This window comes from Glycine soja, chromosome 8, assembly GCF_004193775.1.
Source record: "Glycine soja cultivar W05 chromosome 8, ASM419377v2, whole genome shotgun sequence".
Taxonomy (NCBI): domain Eukaryota; kingdom Viridiplantae; phylum Streptophyta; class Magnoliopsida; order Fabales; family Fabaceae; genus Glycine; species Glycine soja.
This window is the reverse complement of record NC_041009.1, coordinates 14,513,124-14,533,176: the sequence shown is the minus strand read 5'-3', so window position 1 is coordinate 14,533,176 and position 20,053 is coordinate 14,513,124. Positions and strand designations below refer to the sequence as shown.

General features: G+C 30.2%; 2 protein-coding genes across 2 annotated transcripts; one reads left to right on the top strand and one right to left on the bottom strand.

The window, feature by feature from the left end:
- Nucleotides 1-364: 364 nt before the first annotated feature.
- LOC114422201 (chaperone protein dnaJ 20, chloroplastic-like) lies at nucleotides 365-13,312 on the bottom strand. The gene is made up of 2 exons (XM_028388425.1): nucleotides 12,760-13,312; nucleotides 365-820 (listed from the first exon to the last, which is right to left on the bottom strand). The coding sequence occupies exons 1-2, from the start codon at nucleotides 13,264-13,266 to the stop codon at nucleotides 812-814; spliced, it is 516 nt and encodes a 171-aa protein (XP_028244226.1). The 5' UTR covers nucleotides 13,267-13,312; the 3' UTR covers nucleotides 365-811.
- Nucleotides 13,313-18,025: 4,713 nt separating this feature from the next.
- On the top strand, nucleotides 18,026-19,883 carry LOC114422196 (chlorophyll a-b binding protein CP24 10A, chloroplastic). The gene is made up of 2 exons (XM_028388422.1): nucleotides 18,026-18,428; nucleotides 19,149-19,883. The coding sequence occupies exons 1-2, from the start codon at nucleotides 18,193-18,195 to the stop codon at nucleotides 19,696-19,698; spliced, it is 786 nt and encodes a 261-aa protein (XP_028244223.1). The 5' UTR covers nucleotides 18,026-18,192; the 3' UTR covers nucleotides 19,699-19,883.
- Nucleotides 19,884-20,053: the final 170 nt, after the last annotated feature.

The following is a 20,053-nucleotide window of genomic DNA, read 5'->3' as shown; positions in this document are numbered from 1 at the left end:
CGAGTAGAATTATTTGGGCTGGACGCAGGCAAGGTATGGGAATTAATTGTCTCAAAGTCTCCTGTTTTTTGTTGCTGAGTTTATGGCGTTATAACCGTCACTCTCTGCCTCTCTATATCAGTTGGTTTTGGAAGGTTACAATAACGTGGGCAGTGGGCACTTGTATATTTTTGGCACATTGATACTATCACGTGAGCACTTGTCGAGCATACTAAACCGATAAACACTAGAAATATTTATTAATATATCATAAACAATCACATAATTAAATATATATCATATTTTTAATCCAAAATTTTAAAATTTAAATTTATAAATTTTTTTCATTTATATGATACTTAATTGTTGACAAAAAAATAAAATATGAGATTTAACTTTCTAACTTTTATTCATTGGGAAACTTTACCTTACGTTTACATTTACACTTGTATCCCAGTAAAACTTTTACATGTTGTTGGCTCATGGGTTCTGTGTCTTAATAGAAAGAAAGGGAAATGTGGTGTGGTGTGTGGGATCAAAGGGCTATGTAAACTGATACTACTTAGCAGTACGCCAGTACCAGTATCGAGTTATCTTCAGAAAGGATTGTGCTTAGGGTCCTTCCTTTATCTGTAACTTGATTTCTTTTTACTGATTTGGTACCACTGGTACCCTTCATTTCATTGGCTGACCCCAAAAAATAAAATATCACCAGCATCTCATATCATTTTTTTTTGTAAATTAAAAAACTCAACAACATATATATTACATAACATATTAACAGGTAATGATCCGATACGGAAAGAAAAGTAATTGGGATAAATATCTAATTTCAATTGATGTTTTGCGGTCTGATTCTACTGCCCCATGATCCTTGGTTTTGTGCCATACGTATGTGAGACCTTCTCTTCAACTCAGCAAGTTGATTCTGCCATATATATCTCCAAGTCTCATCACCAACACCGATCTTTTCACTTCTCAAACCCAATTCACAGTCATACTCTGCTCGAAGCCTAGGATTCGATAAGGTCTGGTAAGCTGCGTTGAGTTGCACAAACATCCTCGTTGATTCCTCCTTCTTGGAACAATCCTGGCACACATCAGGGTGGTACCGAAGCGCCATTGATCTGTATGCTTTCTTTATGTCATCCGTGGTTGCACTTTTGGGACTCAAACTTAGTACCTTGTACAAGTTGTCCTCCACACCTCCTCCAAGCTCTTTTCTGCCTCTGCATGAAACACCAAACTGCGTACGAGGATGTCTTTCTCTTTGCTGTTTCTTTGAGAGTGTAAGGAAATGAAATGGTTTGGAAATGTTCACACTTGAGCTTAAGGTTAATGCATCCATTGCTCCAAATCATTGTGTCTCTACTTTTTAGCAAGTGGGGTATATATATGCGAAGAAAGAGCATAGACATTTCTAGAACTTCCATTGAAATCTTACACTTAATAATCTTAATTAAGGAAAAGAAAATGATTTCTTATTAAATTTTTCAAAGCCTTCTCCGCGTTTTCGTTGTGTTTAGCCAGGAACAATTTTTTTTTTAAAAAAAAAAACTAAAGCAATCTAGTAATATAGTAAGGAGATATTTAACCTTCGACTAACTCAATTTGGTAGATTTCGATTTTAAATAAGTTTTTTTTTATAATTAAAACATACTCTGATATGAAATCACAAGTATATTCTCTATGAAATACAATCTTACTCAAGTTAGATAAATTTATAACAAATCGACAAAAAATTTGTTATGAATATTTAATGCAACAAATCTTGAACTATATACTACTAATTAAATTGTAACAATAGTATTTTACATGTTCTTTTCCTTATCTTTGTACCAACAATTTTTAACAAGTTTTAGGCCACAATAGTATTGATGATATTGACTATTCAAAACTACAAAATACTGATACTTTAATTTGTTTCACATATTCATATTTATTACTGATATTCTCATACAATTCACCGATACATATATAAGCTTTTGAAAAAACAAATTATGAATGTCCAATACAATTACAATAGAAACATATAATCATGTATGATATAGAAACAAAAAAAAGCATTATATGTTGATGAACAAAAAATAGAAAATTTCCTCTATAGATATGATTTCAAGAAAGGAAAAAGATTAACATCATTCCTATTTTGTGGACAATAGAAAATGATTTATAATTTTTTTGTTTTTAGTAATATCCAAGAAGTATATTCTTAATTTAAGATTTCAAAATTGTAATTCTATATTTATTATGTTTTAGGAATATTTATGCATAATTATATAAATATATTACACGTATTGTCCTATATATTTCCAGAATAATGATGTCAACGTATTAGATGAGTATCACATCGAATACGTGTATTGTGTCATTGCTTCAAAGTTGAAAATTCTTGGGCAAAATTATCGAGAACTTCAAATAGACATGGTCTTCAATCTAAGTCGAATCTTCTATTTTGGTTACATAAGTATGAAGAAAAAAACCGATTTTCCTCTCTTAAAGCAAGAAAATAAACGCAAAATCAAGACAGTAATTAATCATGTAATTATTTCAAAATATGAGAAGATGTTTTGGGACAACCATATGTTTAGTAGTGCATAAACCAAACAAGCGTCATAAAATTAATCTAGAGGGAATGGGCAGCCTTTTTTGACTGATACAACACCGAATCAATCTAGAACTGAACTAAACTACGCAGTGCGTACAAAATAAAAGCAAACCCAAAAAAAAGAAAAACTACACAACAGAAACAATGATAGATATTAAATTAAGTGAAAAAAATACATTAATAAAAATTAAAATCATGATTCTTTATTAATAAATAAAATAATAAATTACTATAATACTTATTTATTTAATTAATAATATTAATATTATTTTTTTAGTATCATTAGTCAAGAATTATTTTTTTCTTCAAATTATTCAAATTTATAAATTAAAAATTTATATGTTTTTATCTTGAATAATTTACATATTTTTATTTTTATCATATCAATTTATAATTAAATTTCATAAATTAACATATAAATAATTTACATAATTTTTTATAAATAATTTTAATATATAGATTATTTTTAATCTAATTATTTAAGTAAAATTAAAAAAAAATATTTTTAATTTATAAATTTTGATAATTTGAAAAAAAAAATAATAATATTTGACTAATGAAACATAAAAAATAATACTAATATAATCAAATAAATAAAAACAAGTATCTTAATTAATAATTTATTGTTTTCTCTATAAATAAAAAATTATTAGTTTAATTCCTATTTAAATATCTTTAAATTAAAATTATGTATTATGAAAAATAAGAAAATGATTTAGAAATAAAAAATTAAAATACTAGTGTGACATTAATTATTTTGTAAAGCAGTTGGTGCACGTCTTCGACTTGTGTGGATTGTTAACATGAACAAGTCATTCAGGTACATATTTTTTACTTCATTTTTTCTTCCCCGCGTGCAGGTGCAGTTGTCATTAGTCAAGCAGTCGTCAGTAGAGTCAAATACTGCTTCTTACACGTCAGAATTCTGTCTACGAGAAAGAGAAAGGTTCTAGTAGGCACGCGTCAATGTTTGCAAAAAAGTTCTCACTCTTCTCTTAGTTTTTTCTTCTTCTTTGTCCTACTTTCTCTTTTTAAAGTACTTGTCAGATAATCACTACAAATCGATAAATTAATTAATTTTATTAAAAAATATTGTTAATATATCAACTATATTCTTGTTAATAATTATTAACTTGTTATACGTGATATAAAAATATCAAATTTTAAGAATATTATGTACCACTATTAATATTAATAAAAAGTATAAATATTTAGAATATTTAGTAAAGAGAAATAATGAAAAAAATCTTCGTAAAAATGATAAAAAAATATCTTATAAAAAGGATTATTAATTTTTTAGACGATATCTTATATTAAAAATCAAAGAGATATAAGAAAAGCAGGCGATTCATCCATGTTAATGTTTGCAATAAAAGTTCTCACTCTTTTTTTTTTTTTCATTTAGTTGTTCTTAAATTTGTATAAACAACGTACATTTTATAAAGTAAAGCAAAGTGATTTGAGACTAAAAACAGTGTAATTTTTTCATTAGGGATGAAGAGTTAAGAAAAAATCATTAGGATCTAGAATAAAATTAAAAAAATTTATTAAGGAATAAAAATATATTTAAATCTTTAATATACTAACCTGTATGTACAAAACTTTATCATTACAAGTTACTAATTTTACTTTAATAATTCATTTTTTATGTTGAAATATAAAAAGAAAAATGAAATGAGTCATTGTTTCTGTGAATGACAATGATTAGGGTTGGGTATCTACAGAGACTAATTATTATTTACAGATTTTCTAATATCCGTGGTATCCATGGATACTTCAAACTATAAAAAATAAATATTAAAAATAGGTAATTTTTAACATCAAGTAAAACCAATTAATTAAAAATTAAGAATAAAAAATATTAATATAATAAAATTAAACATGAAATAAATATCTCATAAATATAAATAAACATAAATCTAAATTACAAATAAAGTTATAATATCTGAAAGCCTAAGTTTAAAGAAAAACATAAAATCCCAATAAATTAAAAATACGTAATATATATATATATATATATATATATATATATATATATATATATATGGATTTTTTTTTTATAATTTTATAGATAGTGGGTATTCCCAGGTACGTATACATGCACTATAATATCTATACTTTATCCATTAAAGAATTAGTAAAAAGTTATTCATATCCATAAGTAACAAATACCCATTTAAAATATTCATCATTTACCCATAGAAAATTTTATCCGTAGATATCGGATTTTTTTGCCATACCTAATTGTTTCTAGTTCATTTGACCATTCGTTTGCGTAATGCATGATGGTAAAGAGAATAGGGATTGTCTTTGTCCGTAGCATTTTTCTCAATTCTCGTGTAAGTTTTTGTCGACGACTATTTTTGAAACTTTTATTTAATATAAACTATATAAGGTTTCTAGAGGGCAGAGGCTTTTGAAATAATTAGAAGAAAACAAAAAGATTAGATTTTTCACATTCTGTTCATAAGATTTTTTGCAACTGTTTCAAACAAACTCTTATTTATCAAAATTCATCTGTATGTCCCAAACATGAGTGGGCCTAATTTTATTCAAACCAACATAATATTAGTAATCATATTTCTACTTTTAGCTAAATTCATTTAAATATATAATAAGGATTGGAATTGTTATTGTAACTAAATTACTTATATTATTGTTTATAGAAGGGGCGATCTTTTAAATTTAATTTGGAGGATCATCAAAATCACACATCCTAAATTTTAGAAATTAAACATATACTTAAGTATATTAAAAATTAACATGTAATCCGAGCATTATATTTATATTTTTAATTTTAGATAAAATTATAATTTATAAGAAAATATATCTATATAAAAGAAATACGTATTTCATATAGAGTGCCTTTAGAATTCACCAAAAAAAATATAGAGTGCCTTTTAAATACAGTAAAATATAAAGATACCTATTAAAAAACACTTAAGTGAAGATTGATCTAATAGCCTATACTTAAAAGGTACAAGGAAGGGAAGGGTAATTTTCCTTGGAGGTTAGAGTTTATTTATGAGCAAACTGTTGTTGATATAAATAAATTTTAATCTGTGTTTCTTTTCTCCTATTATGCTACACTATGTGCGTTTTACCTTTAGGTACACGTAATTTTTTATTCTATTTTAAAAAAAAATGAACTATTATTAAAAATAATTTTAGTGCATTTTATTTTTTAAAAAATTTAACAGTTAATTGTTAACTTAATACTCTAACTCAAGCATTTACATGACTACACGAGACAGGAAGGCACGACGCAATGACACACTCTCACTCAACGACACAATGACGTACTCTCACTCAACTCAACGATGCAGTAAGGCATGCTAGTCATTCACTCCGACTCAACCTTTGCAGCTCAAGGTTTACACTTACCCGCGTCTCGCACTTTGGCTCAAGTTTTAGTTCTCACTCTCATGGAGGTAAGACCCTAAATCCCAAATTCATTTATGGGTTATTTGATTTTGATTGAACCATTGCGCTTATACAAACATCCACTTAGTTTATGGGTTAATAATTTGATTCATTTTTACGGGTGTTGTAAGAAGTTATGGATGCGAGGAAGGTGTTCCATGAAATGCTTGAGAGAATTGTTGTTTCTTGGAATTCGATTATGACTGCTTGTGTTGAGAGTCTTTCGATGAGTGATGGGATTGGATATTTTTTTAGGATGTGGGGTTGTGGGTTGACCTGATGAGACTTCCATGGTTGTGTTGTTGCTTTGTGCTTATGTTCTTCAAGCTCCATCCATTTATATTTCTTTTTTATTATTTACTAATACTATATATGTTATTGCTATTATATTTAAAAGTGAGTAGTTACTAATACTATCTATGTTATTGCTATTATATTGTTATTACTTGTAGTCGGATTCAATATCTTACTTCTAATCTCTGATGTTTATCATAATGGTAGAGATACAATGTATTTGTCCTAGAAACTTTGGTTATATTACTCTTTGGATTTTAATTGTTTCTTTTTTAGATTGGATGTTTACTTGGCTAGTCATTGGTTGCTTAGATATAATTTTGTTATTTACGTACCTTAGTCATTGGAACAATTACTACTGACACTTTTGGACAAGCATGGAAAACCAGAAACTTATTACTTTGGAGAGTTATCATATATCGGTTTGTGATTTATACCAATATATTGCTAATTAGATTGCATATTATATATTTTTCTATATTATATATATGATTTAAGAGTTGTGGCTAAAACATGATTTTTCCTAATGTTTTAGATATTGTTGTGTGTGATGTGTGAATTTTTTTATACCCATCCCTATACCATTTGTCTAATTATTTCTTTTAACTTGTTCTTCCTTCTTTTTCCCAGTGTAGTGATTTTTCCTTGACCCTTTTTGGTCTCTGTGTAGAAGACTCTTTTGTTGTTCAATACTACTAGGATTAGTCTTTGAGTTTGATTTAAATGATGACATGCAAGCTTACTATGTAGTCAAGTATAAACTTCACTTTTTATTGAGTGATAGATGTTGTGGAATTTAGAAAAGCATAGTTTGCTATTGTTGGTTTCTCTTTGTCCTTATTCTTGCTTTTCTTATAGCTAAAATCAAATGAATTCTTCATTATCAGAGACAGCAGGACATTCAATTGTTAATACCTCAGATGCCTATACCACTAAAGTTCCATTACCACATCATTCAAAAACATCATCACAACATAAAACTCAATCATTAGCGTGGGACCATTTAAAGAAGATTCAATGAAGACTATAAGGCAGCATGCAATCATTATGGTACCTTAATTAAGTTTAAGGGTGGACCAACTACTATGAAGAATCATTTATTGAGATGCCCTGATAATCCAGATAAAGGACAAAAAGTGCAAAGATCAAATGCTTTCTCTTCACAAATTGTATAGGGACAAGTGGGTGCTGGTGTTCGCTTTTCACCAAGTTGTTTTAAATTTGACTAAGAGTTGTGTCGAAAGGAACTTGTGAAGATGTTTGTGATTGTCGAGCTGCCATTTTTGGTTTATGAAGAATAAAGCATTCATCAAGTTTCTATTTGTCTTGCAACCACGATTTAGTGCCCCATCATGTGCTACATTAACACATGACATTTTTATACTCTTTGATGAGGAGAAATAAAAGTTGAAGAAATTTATTTCCAAGCATTGTGGGAGAGAGGGTTTGTCTTACCACAAATACATGGAAATCAATCCAGAATTTCACTTACATGAGTTTGACTCCTCACTTCATTGATAATAATTGGAAGTTACAAAAGAAAATTTTGAACTTTCGTCAAATCACATGACATTTTGGAGAGAATATGGCAAAAAATGTTGAAATATGCTTGAATGAATGGGAGTTGAATTAGATCTTTAGTGTAACTATGGACAATGTTTCATCTAATGACATCAGGATTCAACACTTAAAAAAGAGGTTCCTGTTTCAGTACAATGTACTTTTGAAGGGGGATTATATCCATATGCGGTTTTGTGCACATATTTTTATGCTTGATTGTGAAGCATGGCCTGAAACAAGTAAAAGAGTTTGTTTTAAGAATTTGTCTTGCAGTCAAGTATATCAAATTCTCACCATCTAGATTGGCTCAATTCAAGGGTTATGCTGAACAGGAGCAAATTCTCTACAAGGGTCTCATTTGCTTAGATGTGAAAACTAGGTGAAATTCAACTTACTTAATGTTGAAGGCAGCTATCAAGTATCAAAAAGCATTTGACAGGCTTGAAATGAAAGATAGAAAGTATGTTGATGATCTATAAAGGAGGCATGGTGTACCTTCAGAATTTGATTAGAATGAAGCTCGTTCACTCTCTCATTTTTTGAAGATTTTTTTATAATGCAACACTATGACTTTCTGGTTCTTACTATGTCACTATATATATATATATATATATATATATATATATATATATATATATATATATATATATATATATATATATATATATATATATATATATAGGAAGTATTTGTAATTGGTAAAAAGATCTGCAAGTGTGAAAATCATAATGGTGTTTGCATAAGTTCAATGGTTACTCAAATGAGAATTAAATATGACAAAAATTGGGGAACGCCTAACATAATCAACATTTTGCCATTGATTGTCGTTGTCCCTGATCCTAAGTGTAAGGTGAAATATGTTAACCACTTTGTTAAGTACTTATTTAATGAAGACTAGGCAGATGAATTGAAGTTGAAGTTGTATTCTAATTTAAAACCCCTTTGTCAGCAGTACTAAGGTGTTAAGGAGGGCTCTCAAATTAATCAAGAAGTAGTATAGTTGGATGAAGAAGATGATAATGATATTCATGCTATGAGTGTCTATCTACAAACAAGCGGCATAAAATTGATACAAAAATTGAGTTGGATAAATATCTGAATGAAGATTGTGAGCCTTCCTTAAGTTAGTTAATTTTGATATTTTAAATTGGTGGAATGTAAACTCAACCAGATTTCCTATCCTGGGAAGTATGGCTCAAGAGGTGTTAGCGATTCCCATTTCTAATGTAGTATCAGAATCTTCATTCGGTGTTGGAGGAAGAATTTTTTATCCTTATCGAAGTTCCCTTACTCCTAGAATGGTGGAAGTATTGATTTGCATGCAAGATTGGTTGAAAGGAACATCTTTTTCAATGTTTGCTGATGAGAACTTTAAAGAGCTCGAGAAATTTGAGCAAGGTAAGTTAATATCAATGTTCTACATATTTTTTGTTATGCTTTTATAATAAATTTTAGAAATTAATGAAGTATTTTTCTATTTGAAGATATGTTGTCTCCACATGAAGGAACTTCATTGACCACCACTATTAATCTTGATGATTGAATGAACATTAGGTGAAGGAACATTAATTGAGTGTAATTACCATTTTGTATGTACCTTGTTTATCAGATTGGTAATGTTGTTGTCTTGTATTGTGAAGTTGATTGCAACCCATGTATATTTCACGATAATAAGATTTTGAAGCAGAAAAAGTTTAAGGAAGTTAAAGACTGTAATTCCAGAAGCATTGCCTTATCACCAACAATTTTAGGACCTAATTTGCTAATCGATAAGATCAAATTTGTTTCAAACTTTTTGTGTCTTGTTAGTTTTTTTAGTTCAGCTTCTGTCCAAGTAAGATTATGGAATTTTACTTGCATTTCTACTAAACCTATGGAATTTTATAACTTGCATTTTTGGTGTTTACATGAAACTGTTTACAATTCAGTTCAAACTTTTTTAAAAAAAAATTAAAAGTTGTAACTAAACTGTTTTTAAAAACTGAATTAAACTATTTTCCTACGATGAATAGTTCAGTTTAGTTATTTAGAACTGTTTATAGAGTTCAATTTAATTTGAAACAAAAACTAAACTAAACTGAACTTTGGCCATCCTTTCACAAAACCATACACTATAGATTGTGACACTCTTCTCCATCATCTACCACAGAAACAACTCACCAAGCTCATCGCTCCAAAGTCCAAATTGTTATCAACTACACCTAAGTGTTGACCAATCATCCTTATTTCTCATCTGAATCGAAATATAATAAAAGAAAGTGTAAGGAAAATTGGTGGGAAAAAAGGAAGAAAATAACCTACAGAGATGTAAAATTATAAAAGAAAAAAATATGATTTATCCTTAATTTTATAAGGCATTAAAGGCAAAGAGAAAGGGAGACATTTTAAATCTTTTATGAACATTGTCACTTTTTATTTAACTATTTTTTTTATTTTGAACTGAAATCCATCAAAATTAATGATTTACAATAAATTTTAATAAATAGTAGAAAAATTAGGAAGTTAGGTAGAAAGTCTTATTATGACCACGTGGTAAATGCTATGGTAAAAATAAGTAGGGTTGTAAACGGTTTGGGTTGGATTGAGTTAATAAGTCAAAATATTTAATTTTGTCTATTCTTTTTTAAAATGTGATATTTTTTATAAGTTAAAAATTTTATTAAATAAATTAGACATAACTGTTTCTTGTTAGATTTTTTTTTATTAAAAATAAAATTTTGGGATGTCACCACACCCCACTCCATTTCCTTGACTTCTATCTATCTATCCATGATGGATGAAAAATTAAACATATCATATTCGAGATAAGGAGTTTCAATAAGTATAGTGATGATGAGTTTCAAACACTTCTTTTCTACCAAAACCAATGGGACATTACAAGGTCTATTATTTGTAAATAAATTTGAAATATTTTTAGAAGTCCATCTGAAGTGACTTCAATTAATAAAATCCATGTTACTTTGATTCTGAAGGTTAAAGATGTGTTGATGCTTACAACTTACTCAATTTAGGTCAATAAATTTATATAGTCAATAGTTAATAGTATTTGATTTTTTAAAAGTTTAAAAATATATTATATATGACATATAATAATAATGATTCAATACAAATTAACGGGTAAACGAGTTTAGATATTAAAACTCGTGATCTAACCTAAAACTCAACGAGTTTGATTAATTTGATTCGACTTCGACTCAAATACAAAAATTATCCAACCAAAATTGTTTTAGATGATTTGGATTATGCCAGGTTCAGGAGAGACTCACGCCCACTTACGCCCTTAAAAAAAAGTCTTATAATTTTATCTCTTTGATTTTGATTTTTTTGTTCACTTAATAGGACTTGGCTTTATGTTAGTGTTTTTGGGCTACAATCATAAGTCGAGGGGAGTTGTTATTCCCACTACCAACTTTGCTATCGACACTAGATTATGTGACTTGATTGTTCTCACTCCCTCTCCTTCCCCACATCGAAAATGCACCAACCCCTCTCCTTCAACCATCAGCCCTCATCGCCAAATTGTGAAGATGGGGTGGTGTCGGCGTCGCGCGCGTGCCATGGTGACGTGGTTGGGGTCGTGCATATCTGACCTGGTTGTTGTGGTTGAAGACGGGATATGGGGGCGAATCTGGGTGTGGTCTCAGTGGGATGGCTTGCGCACAGTGGGGCGGTGGTGCTAGTGGAGGCGTGCCGGTGATGGGGTGATGCTGCAGAGCTTTCGCGCAAATCTGTTGGAGTGGGGTGTTGTTTGGGTCGAATATCTGTTGGTGTGGTGGTGGCGGCGCAAAGCGCAAATCTGTCAGTGTTGTTTGGGTCGCGGAGGCAGTTCGCGTAGGTGTGGTGATGCCACTGGGGATCGGTTCTTCATGGTTGTGAAGGAGAGGGAGTTTGTTGAAGGGAGGGTAAGCGGAAATGTGATTTGATTGTGTTTCTGCCAAAAGCGCAATTTCAGAACACTACTAAAAGGAACTCACCTTGGTAGTGCCAATAGAAATTATGCTACTGCCAATAGCAACTACCTGCGTCCAGCCCATATAGTTGTGTTCTCCAAAACAAATCTTTAAACTTTATTAACTCATTTTTATTTATTTGTTATTTTATTGAAATAATATATTGATTATTTAATTTATTATAAAATTATTAAATAAATAAATTTTATTATTACTTATCTTAAATTATTATTTAGATAATTTTTCTAGAATTTGGGTTGGTCATTTAGTAACTGTAAGTATTTACAGTCTTTTAGGACTATTTTCGTCTTTCAATACTAAAATTTTGAAAAAATCTATAAAAGTTCCTGATATTAGTTTTATCATTCTAAAGATATTTTAAGCTTAAAATTATTATTTTTAATTTATTATAGTTTTACTTATTTCAGTTAAGGATAAAGTTGTCATTTTTATAATTATTTTTCCTAGTTCCCTAAAATTATTTTTTCTAGGTTTTTTAACGTTCCAGACACAACTATGCCGTCAGAATTTTAAAATTCTAACTCAATTTAATAAAAAAAAATTATATTTTAATTAAATAATTATTTTTTGAAAAAAGGCGGTGCTACAATACAAGTTCGGTTTATTCTGATTCTTCACCCATCATTCAATCAAGAATGTTGCATGAAAATGAAAAATGCTAGATGAATATCTATTGTGTTATTTAACACTTAGACGAAAGAATAAAAATGAGAAAAAAAATATAAATATAATAAAGTTATGATAAAAGAAAGATAAAAAAATGAAAAATATTGAAATGATGTTTAAAATGATGAGGTGTTTGCATCATTAGTGATAAAAAATAAAACAATTAATATTCCATAGAATCATTAGGAGAGAAATAAAAGTTGTGATATTTATTTCGGTCACTCCACAATTTTCCAGCAGTGTTTGATTTCAATTGATGTTTTGCGGTCTGATTCTACTGCCCCATGATCCTTGGTTTTGTGCCATACGTATGTGAGACCTTCTCTTCAACTCAGCAAGTTGATTCTGCCATATATATCTCCAAGTCTCATCACCAACACTGATCTTTTCACTTCTCAAACCCAATTCACAGTCATACTCTGCTCGAAGCCTAGGATTCGATAAGGTCTGGTAAGCTGCGTTGAGTTGCACAAACATCCTCGTTGATTCCTCCTTCTTGGAACAATCCTGGCACACATCAGGGTGGTACCGAAGCGCCATTGATCTGTATGCTTTCTTTATGTCATCCGTGGTTGCACTTTTGGGACTCAAGCTTAGTACCTTGTACAAGTTGTCCTCCACACCACCTCCAAGCTCTTTTCTGCCTCTGCATGAAACACCAAACTGCGTACGAGGATGTCTTTCTCTTTGCTGCTTCTTTGAGAGTGCAAGGATATGAAATGGTTTGGAAATGTTCACACTTGAGCTTAAGGTTAAAGCATCCATTATTGCTCCAAATCTAATTGTTTGTTTTTTGTCTATCTACATTTTAGAATGCATGTGGGATCTATATATATATATATATATAACAAGGTGCTCGGACATTTCTAGGAATCTATTACTGAAATGTTATTCTAATAATTTTAATAATGAAGGGAAAGAACGGTAAAATTTTCAACAAAATGATTACGTCGCATCGAAATCCACCAACACGGTTTTTTTAATCATTATCCACTTACACGTTTTCGTTGTGGTTTTTTGGATTAGACTAAGTGTAACCACACAATAAAAATTGAAATCTTTCTATATAACTGCAAGTTTGGATTAAATTTTATGATGTCATTAGTCGTGTCTGATGGAAGCAACTCTTTCTAACTTGAGCGTAAATTTTAGATTGATCATGGAAAAAAAAAGATAACAGAAAACACGTAAGCGACAGGCAGACAAACATGCATTATTTATCTCATCAAAATATCAATAAATTTTGACTCAATGTCGGTACTTTTTGAACATTTATGATATATTAATAATGAATTTTAATGAATAACATTTTACATAGCATAGTATTATATTTATAATTAATATTATTTTTTAAAATATGTACTATAAAATACACCACAAATTCAGCTTTATATTTTTTAATTTATACTTTATAGTTTATTTATGCATAAAATTATCATTTGATATATTATTTCAACAAATTTAGACTTGACCTTATTGGATGTGTTAATCAATTTGCATTTAGATTCAAATAAATGACTGATTCAAAATTTCACTTCACTAAAGATTAAGATAAGCTTATTCCATTCAGGAATAAAAAAGATAAGCTTATTCCAACTCATCCTATGTATTCTTCCTGCAGAGAATTAGAGATCATATTTTTTAAGAAAAAAAACCCGCCATGTTTGGAAAAAAATAACCTTATCTTTTTTTGTGTGTTCTCATCCTTATCTCTCTAGCTAGCAGCGATTTTTAACAACTTTCACACACAATGATATTGATATTGACAGTTAATTGAACATCTTGGCCATAATTATCATGAACTACTCCAAATGGAAGGAGAAATGATCTTCAACCTAAATTTAATGAATATTCTTTTTAAGTCACATACTTAAGTATAAAAAAACGGATAAATTAATCGGTGACAAAACGTGTTTCATATGTCAGACTAACCTATTTTAACATAATTTTTAGGTGCGTTAGGGTCCCTAACCCACTTAATTTCTTTGCAGCCGCGACCTCTCTTGTGTGCAAGTCAATGCATCTCATTCTATTTGTTTGCGGGTCAATAACAGAACGAAACCAATTAACCCATTATTTTATCACCCTTGTCCTCTCTTTAAACAAGAAAAGGAAAAAGAAGCAATAAATAAACTCTAAATGGCATATGGCTACACTTTTTGAGTTTTGATTGATACAACTGATGTGTTTGTTATATAGTCCGCCGGCAGAGTCAAATGGTTCATTTTATTTAGAGCATGTAGGGTACACGGTGGAAGTTCAAAATCATGATAGATGAAATACCAAAGAATCAGAAGCATCACCGTAGTTTTGACCATGATTATGATCCACTATACCGTCACCTCAAACACGCACGATCAAAGGCAATGAACCCAACGGGGGCATCCAATCATTTATATGTTGAACTTCCAATCCATTGCAAGCGGCAAACCACGACAAAGTTAATTAAAAGCTAGAAAGTTATACATTTAAGAAAATCCTTTTTGTTTTCAAATGAAAGAATGGTCTTTTATATTTTGCGACCCCACGAAGCAGGACGACAAGGGAAGGAGACCATAGGATGAAAAGTAGACACGAATTTAGTTGTTATTTGTTAAAAAAATCACTATTGATGAGAAGAATAATCATCCACTAAATGGATTTAGATTCAGAATTAGTTATTTATCAATAAAAAAATTATAGAGATGAGTACGAACTAATTAACTTACATGTGCTTAAATTTATTATCCCAAGTCACAAATTTCACTTTAATAACTTAATCTTTTCGTGTTAAAAACAAGAGGCCTATATATTCATACTGTTTTTCTCTAACATCTTTATCTTTGTGACTGAAATCTGGATCACATTGATGCAAGTTTATTTTTCAAGTTTAATTACTAGTTGAGAAGTATGTTAGTCAATCATCTAATCAAATATGTTCTTTAAATTTCTCAAGAAAAATGATAGAAATGAGACAAAAGAGAAAAGTAAATGTATATTTATAAATTTGCTGCTATATTACTCTACTTAAATCCATGTGGTTCATGACCATGGGAGAGCAAACGGCCCGTACAACATTTCAACTATTGGTATTTGGTCTAGTTCTTACACACCTAATTAACAGGTACGTGGTGGTCTCGTAGAGAAATGATGAATCATTTTACATTACTTTGTTTTTATCCGGATACATAGATGATTTTGATGATTAGGAGACAAGAAAATGAGAGAAAGGTTCTCAATTCCATCCCTCCCTTAAATTTATGAAGTAGAACAACTAACTATAAGATAAAACAACCACGTGCTTGCTAATGTATTAAAGTATAACCAGTTTAATTAGAATGTATTCTTTTTATATAATAATAATAATAAAAGAATGCAAACAAGAATATTCTCTCAAATTATAACAATACTCATGAGCTCTTATTAAATTATAGATAATCACACCATTTTTTATTTTTTTTTTACATTAATCTCCCTTTTTAAATTTTAAATTTAAAAATATTACACCAACACTTTTTTATGTTTGGACACGTTAGATTGATACCTCAAAAATCAATATGTAGATGAATAAGATAGTAAAAACGATTACGGTTTGAATAATAATAATAATAATAATAATAATAATAATAATAATAATAATAATGATAATAATAATAATAATAATAATAATAATAATATATTTGTTTGTGTGTTTTTTATTATTAGTTATATGTATTTGTTAGTGTATTTTTTTATTAGTTAAAATTTATTAAATAAATAAGAAATAATAACCACACAATTTTGTGATTAAATTTCAGTCAATAAAAAATGTGTTTTAAATAGTGGTTTTTCAATATTTCTCTATCATTTATAATAACTACTTTTTATACCTCACTGACATTTTATTGGTTAATAAAAAAAATTATACTACCGATACATAAATTAGAAAACATTCTTAATATATTTTAGGTTTAATTACTTTTTTTATCCATTAATTTATTTTTTAAGTTTAATTTAGTCCTCTTATTATTTAAAGGTTCAATTAGGTTTTTTTAAAAAATGGATTCAACTTATCCCATTTTCTTCCATCTACTCTGAATTTTTTTATATAATAAAGTCCAAAATTGATTTTAAATTGAACCAAATTGAACTCATTTTTTGTAAAAAAAAAAGGAAATCAATTAAACCTTTAAAAATAAAAGACCTAATTAAATAACTTTTTTTTAAAAAAAACAGAGGACTTCATAAAACCTTCAGATAATGAAATGATCAAATTGAATTTAAGAATAAATTAGAAGAAAAAAATTAATTAAATCTAGATTTTATTACTACGTAAAATTGAGCTGAAATAGTGAGAAAAGAAATAAGAGTTAAATAAATAGAAATAATGGATGTAAACGAAAAGTAGAGTAAGAAAGATATATAATATGATAAAATCGTTTTTACTATCAAAAGGGAAAGAAACTGGCCAGGCCTCCACCTCTTTTTAACTGCTCATGGTGGCTCAAAGGGGAGTTGATTCATTGTTTCTAAGTGGGTAAAAATTTGAGAGAATGGAAGAGTGAATAATTAGCGTGTGATTGTTTGTTGTGAATGAGAGAGGATGCTAGGGGTTGTGTCATTGACTTGTGAGGGTGAGAGGAACAGATCATTGTGAGCGTTTGGTTTAGCTGGGTGTTATTTAGAAGAAAAAAAAAAGTAGATATATTTCCTCTTATCATGAACTGAGTATAAATCTAGTTGATATTCCTTCCAAGAGAAACACTAACAAATCTAGTATTATTTAACACTCTCTTTTAAATATTTTTTTTTGTTATTAACTGAAATTTATTAAAAAAAATATAAAATTTTAATAAATACACTAAAGATTTTGTAACTTGTAATAATATACCTAATAATAATAGAAAATGTGTTAAAAGGAGTTTAGTATGTATCATTCATCTTCCTTGTAATAACTCATTTAATAAAAAAAAATGTTTGGTTGTTAAAATTTCTCTCTATTCTCACTCCTTATATTCTAAATTTTTAAATTTTTTCTTGTCTTATGAATTATATTACTAATAAATTGTTGATTTCGATTTTTTTAAGTTAAATTTTGAATTTGAGTTTTATAAATAAAAAAATATGATTAAAAAAATCCTACTAAAAATATTTAATTAAACTCTAGACAAGTATTAACAATTAATAAAATTAGTAAGTACTCTCATCAATATCTTATTCAAACAAAATCATATTCATTTCTTTGCTAACGTTTGATATTGCCCGTGAACTTTGATACCATCTATTTTGTGAGGTGAAGAAGCGCGTCTATGCTCATCCACATCTAGTCTAGCTTCATTAATTAAAATGGTTTTGTTGGGAAGTGCTTCTCCTTTTGCAAATTATCTTCCTAAACATGGACAACAGGAAAAGATAGAATCAAAATCAAAGAACAACGTAAGTAAGTGGGGTGGAATAGGTGGTTGAGTTTTCCACGTGGCAGGAAGCAACATGGGATGAGGATGGACATCTAGTTTCTATTGGTCCGAAATCTATCCACGATAGCTTAAGATTTCTTCTACAGATTTCATTGTCCTACTTGGCCTTCTATCAGAGCCTCTTAGATTATCTCCCACTTCACAGCCACTCACACATAAAATCTCTCCAAGTGCTGCATTTGCGAATTGAACCTCAAAATCAGTCTCTAATATTTTTCTCACTGTCTTGTCTCTCCAGAGAACTGTATAGAGAGAGATGGCAGCTGCAACATCTGGTGCTGTGTTAAATGGGTTGGGATCTTCCTTCTTGAGTGGAGGAAACAGGAGCCAAACCCTTCTGGCCACTGCTATTGGAGGCAAAGTTGGTGCTGCTGCTGTTACTGTTAGTCCTAGAAGACTCATTGTGGTAGCTGCTGCTGCACCAAAGAAGTCATGGCTCCCTGGTGTCAGAGGTGGTGGCAACCTCGTCGACCCAGAATGGCTTGATGGATCGTGAGTCCACCCTTATTCCTCCTTCCCACTCTTTGGTTTCAAAATGTGTTTTCTATAATAATTTCATGCCAAGAGGAACGCTAGCTAGGGACACTCTCCGACATTTTCTTTCCAAAAACTCTCTCTATGATTAGTTAGAATTTATTGAAAATTATCATTTTTGGTAGATTTTGTTTCTCATTTAATGATTCTTCTTCTCATTTATATTAAATGAGAAGCAAAACCTATCAAAATTAATAATTTTCAATAAATTCTAACAAATCATAGAGATAATCTTTGAGGGAGAGTGTAGAGTGTCCCTAGCATTACTCTCCATGCCTATTCAGCAATCAGTTTTTCATCCTCTGAAGATTGTTTCTGAACTAAGTGTTTTAGAATAGAAACGGTTGAGAGATGTTTTGGCATTCTCTTCTTCTGTTTTGTGGTCTTTAGCTTAAGGGTGAGTCATCTGAAATGGTGTTGAATGTGGTCCCAACTTTAGGGTGTGAATCATTTGAAGTGATGTTGATTGTGGTGAATTGAGGCATGAAATTGGTGTATTTTGTATATTTTGAAAACTAAACAATTTTCCTAATTTTCTCCCCTCTTCACTTTTCCATCTAAGTTTCTCTGCAGGCAAATATTAGTTGTTATTTTTCGTTAGAATATTAGTGGGAGATATTCGAACCCGCCCACCACATTTCTCTTCAGAATTTGATTTATTATGTTTCTGAATTGCAGGCTACCAGGTGACTATGGCTTTGACCCACTAGGCCTTGGGAAGGACCCAGCATTCCTCAAATGGTACAGAGAAGCTGAGCTGATTCATGGGAGATGGGCAATGGCTGCAGTTCTAGGAATCTTTGTGGGCCAGGCATGGAGTGGAGTTCCATGGTTTGAAGCTGGAGCTGACCCAAATGCAATTGCTCCTTTCTCCTTTGGTACTCTTCTGGGAACCCAGTTGATTCTCATGGGGTGGGTTGAAAGCAAGAGATGGGTGGACTTCTTCAACCCAGACTCACAGTCAGTGGAATGGGCCACTCCATGGTCAAGAACATCTGAGAACTTTGCCAATGCCACTGGTGAGCAAGGCTACCCAGGAGGCAAATTCTTTGACCCTTTGAGCTTGGCCGGCACTATCAAGGATGGAGTTTACATTCCGGATACCGAGAAGCTCGAAAGATTGAAATTGGCTGAGATAAAGCATGCCAGGATTGCTATGTTGGCCATGCTGATTTTCTACTTTGAGGCTGGTCAAGGGAAGACCCCCCTTGGTGCTCTCGGCTTGTAAACTAAACATTTCATGTAGATAATTGAATTGAGAGGCTAGACAGTTGCAAATCAACCTTTGTCCCGTTTGTGTTACTTCATGACAAATTCAAATTCTATGCTCTATTATTGGATGCATTCACTTTATGTCTGTACTCTAATGTAGCCATCGTATAAATACTTGCATTTTTACTTTTCTTTCCCAAACCAGGAGTAGTTGAAGTCATATGGTAGACTTGAAAAATATTATTATCTGTGTGCCAATTCGTGGAGTTTTAAGTATCTCAGTCATAGGCAATAGGGTAAAAAAAAATGTATACATGGATTGGATTGCCATAAACAAAATACTTTGAAAACAAATGGGAATACAACAACAC

Bases quoted from the DNA above. Each gene is read 5' to 3' on its own strand.
- LOC114422201 (XM_028388425.1), bottom strand. From the start codon at position 13,266: ATGGATGCTTTAACCTTAAGCTCAAGTGTGAACATTTCCAAACCATTT.
- LOC114422196 (XM_028388422.1), top strand. From the start codon at position 18,193: ATGGCAGCTGCAACATCTGGTGCTGTGTTAAATGGGTTGGGATCTTCC. The intron at 18,429-19,148 runs GTGAGTCCACCC...TCTGAATTGCAG, and splicing joins CCAGAATGGCTTGATGGATC to GCTACCAGGTGACTATGGCT.